The sequence below is a fragment of the Sinocyclocheilus grahami genome, unplaced genomic scaffold (genome assembly GCF_001515645.1).
Source record: "Sinocyclocheilus grahami isolate Dianchi unplaced genomic scaffold, SAMN03320097.WGS_v1.1 scaffold370.1, whole genome shotgun sequence".
NCBI lineage: Eukaryota > Metazoa > Chordata > Actinopteri > Cypriniformes > Cyprinidae > Sinocyclocheilus > Sinocyclocheilus grahami.
Window position 1 is genome coordinate 226,761 of NW_015505549.1, and position 1,800 is coordinate 228,560.

The 1,800-nt window shown below is 32.7% G+C and overlaps 1 protein-coding gene across 1 annotated transcript in view; it reads left to right on the forward strand.

Annotated features, from left to right (window-relative positions):
- Positions 1-1,470: 1,470 nt before the first annotated feature.
- LOC107549377 (nicalin-1) overlaps positions 1,471-1,800 on the forward strand; it is a 13,542-nt gene continuing 13,212 nt past the window's right edge. Inside the window, exon 1 of the mRNA XM_016230437.1 lies at positions 1,471-1,774. Coding sequence (XP_016085923.1) covers positions 1,612-1,774 — 163 coding nt within the window. The 5' untranslated portion in view covers positions 1,471-1,611. The remainder of the gene's footprint in view (positions 1,775-1,800) is intronic.

Sequence of the window (1,800 nt, forward strand, 5' to 3'; positions counted from 1 at the left end):
AGCAAACCTCTATTTATAAAAAGCTACTGAACACTTTGGAGACTGTTTTCTATAGTATAGCACTTAAACAGATTGATTGTCTCCCTCAACCACTTATAGCCATTACTAGAGTTTACCTTTCTATTCTAAATGACATTAAATATTCTGCTCAATGTGCTTTTTGTTTATTCAGAAATATTTGCACTGCTTTAATGGGTATTTCTCATAAGGATGGTGGGAAAACGCCTATTTTAATGTCATATAATTGTTTAATAATCACATGATTGGGAAACTTGTAACTGGAATCCTGCATGGATCCATTTTTATAGTAAACAAAAGCAGAAAAGACTTCACACAAAGAAAAGCAAACCTCTATTGCCTATAGACTTCACCTCACAAATAAAGCCCTTTCAGCCTTTAGAATCTGTTTTTGTATTTTAGATGTGAAAATGTAATGTATCTGTATGTCTTATTTAGAAAAGTCCAACTGGGGTCAGATTCTGATTATTGGGAAAGACTCCTCTCTAGTGGACAATAAGAGCGCTTAATTCTAATTATTTCATGTAACTTTTACATATATATATAATTTGCTTTAATTCAAACATTATTATTATTAGGCTATTGTTATTGTTTTATTATTATTATTACATTTCAGGGAGTATACTGTTTTGTATATAACCAAGAAATAATATAGCTTAATTATTTAATATATTATTTAATTATTTATTCTAATTTAGATATTATTATTATTATGATTATCCAGTTTCAGGGAGCATATTGTTTTGTATATAACCAATATAGTCCCATTTATAGTTTAATTATTTAATGTAATATTTAATTATTAATTTTATTTGAGATATTATTATTATTATTATTACATTTCAGGGAGTATACTGTTTTGTATATAACCAAGAAATAATATAGCTTAATTATTTAATGTAATATTTAATTATTTATTCTAATTATTTATTTTAATTTAGACATTATTATTATTATTATCATCATCATCATCAGGGAGCATATATATATAACCAATAAAAGAGTAGTTTGATTTAATTCTAGTTTAAAAATCGAATTTAATGTGACTCATTAAGGTAAAAAATAAAACAAAAATCTTTTAGAAACATTTAATTATTTAATTAAAATATGGCCGAGTTTGTACACAAGGGAAAATACATGAATTCATTAGCAATTCTCGAAATTATTATTTATATGAATAAATTGCACTGCACTCCCCACGTGTAACTGCTTCTGTGTGTTTTGCAACAAAAATAAATAAATAAATAGACAATAAATCTGACTAGAGAAAAAGGTCAGATGAGGCTGTCCCTGAATTTTCCTGATGGGCCCCAACTATCACCATCAAGAGGCACATGGACAATATTTCATCCATTACATTTTTTTTTTAAACCCCAAATCCTTAATTTGATGTATTAAACCAAATCTGTCCTAGAAAAAGCTAAACGTGCATCGATGAAACAATCCAGGCGTGTAACGTTAGGTGTCCGTGGACTTCGCCTGCCTGAAATCCTCACCGCGGTTGGCTCCTGACAGCTCGAGCGAACTCCGTCAGTCATTCATTCCGTGTTTTCTCGGTTTCTCTGCGCGGGAATCTACCACACCGGCTGCAGCATGTTCGAGGAGGCCAGTGAGGTGTTGGAGAACATGCTGAAGTGGTCGCTGCCGCTGAGTTTGGTGCTGTTTCTGGTGCTGGTGTGTCCGCTGCGGGCGGAAGCGGCGCATGAGTTCAGCGTGTACCGCATGCAGCAGTACGACCTGCAGGGACAGACCTACGGTAAGAAACTCGCTATCTGTCTGTCT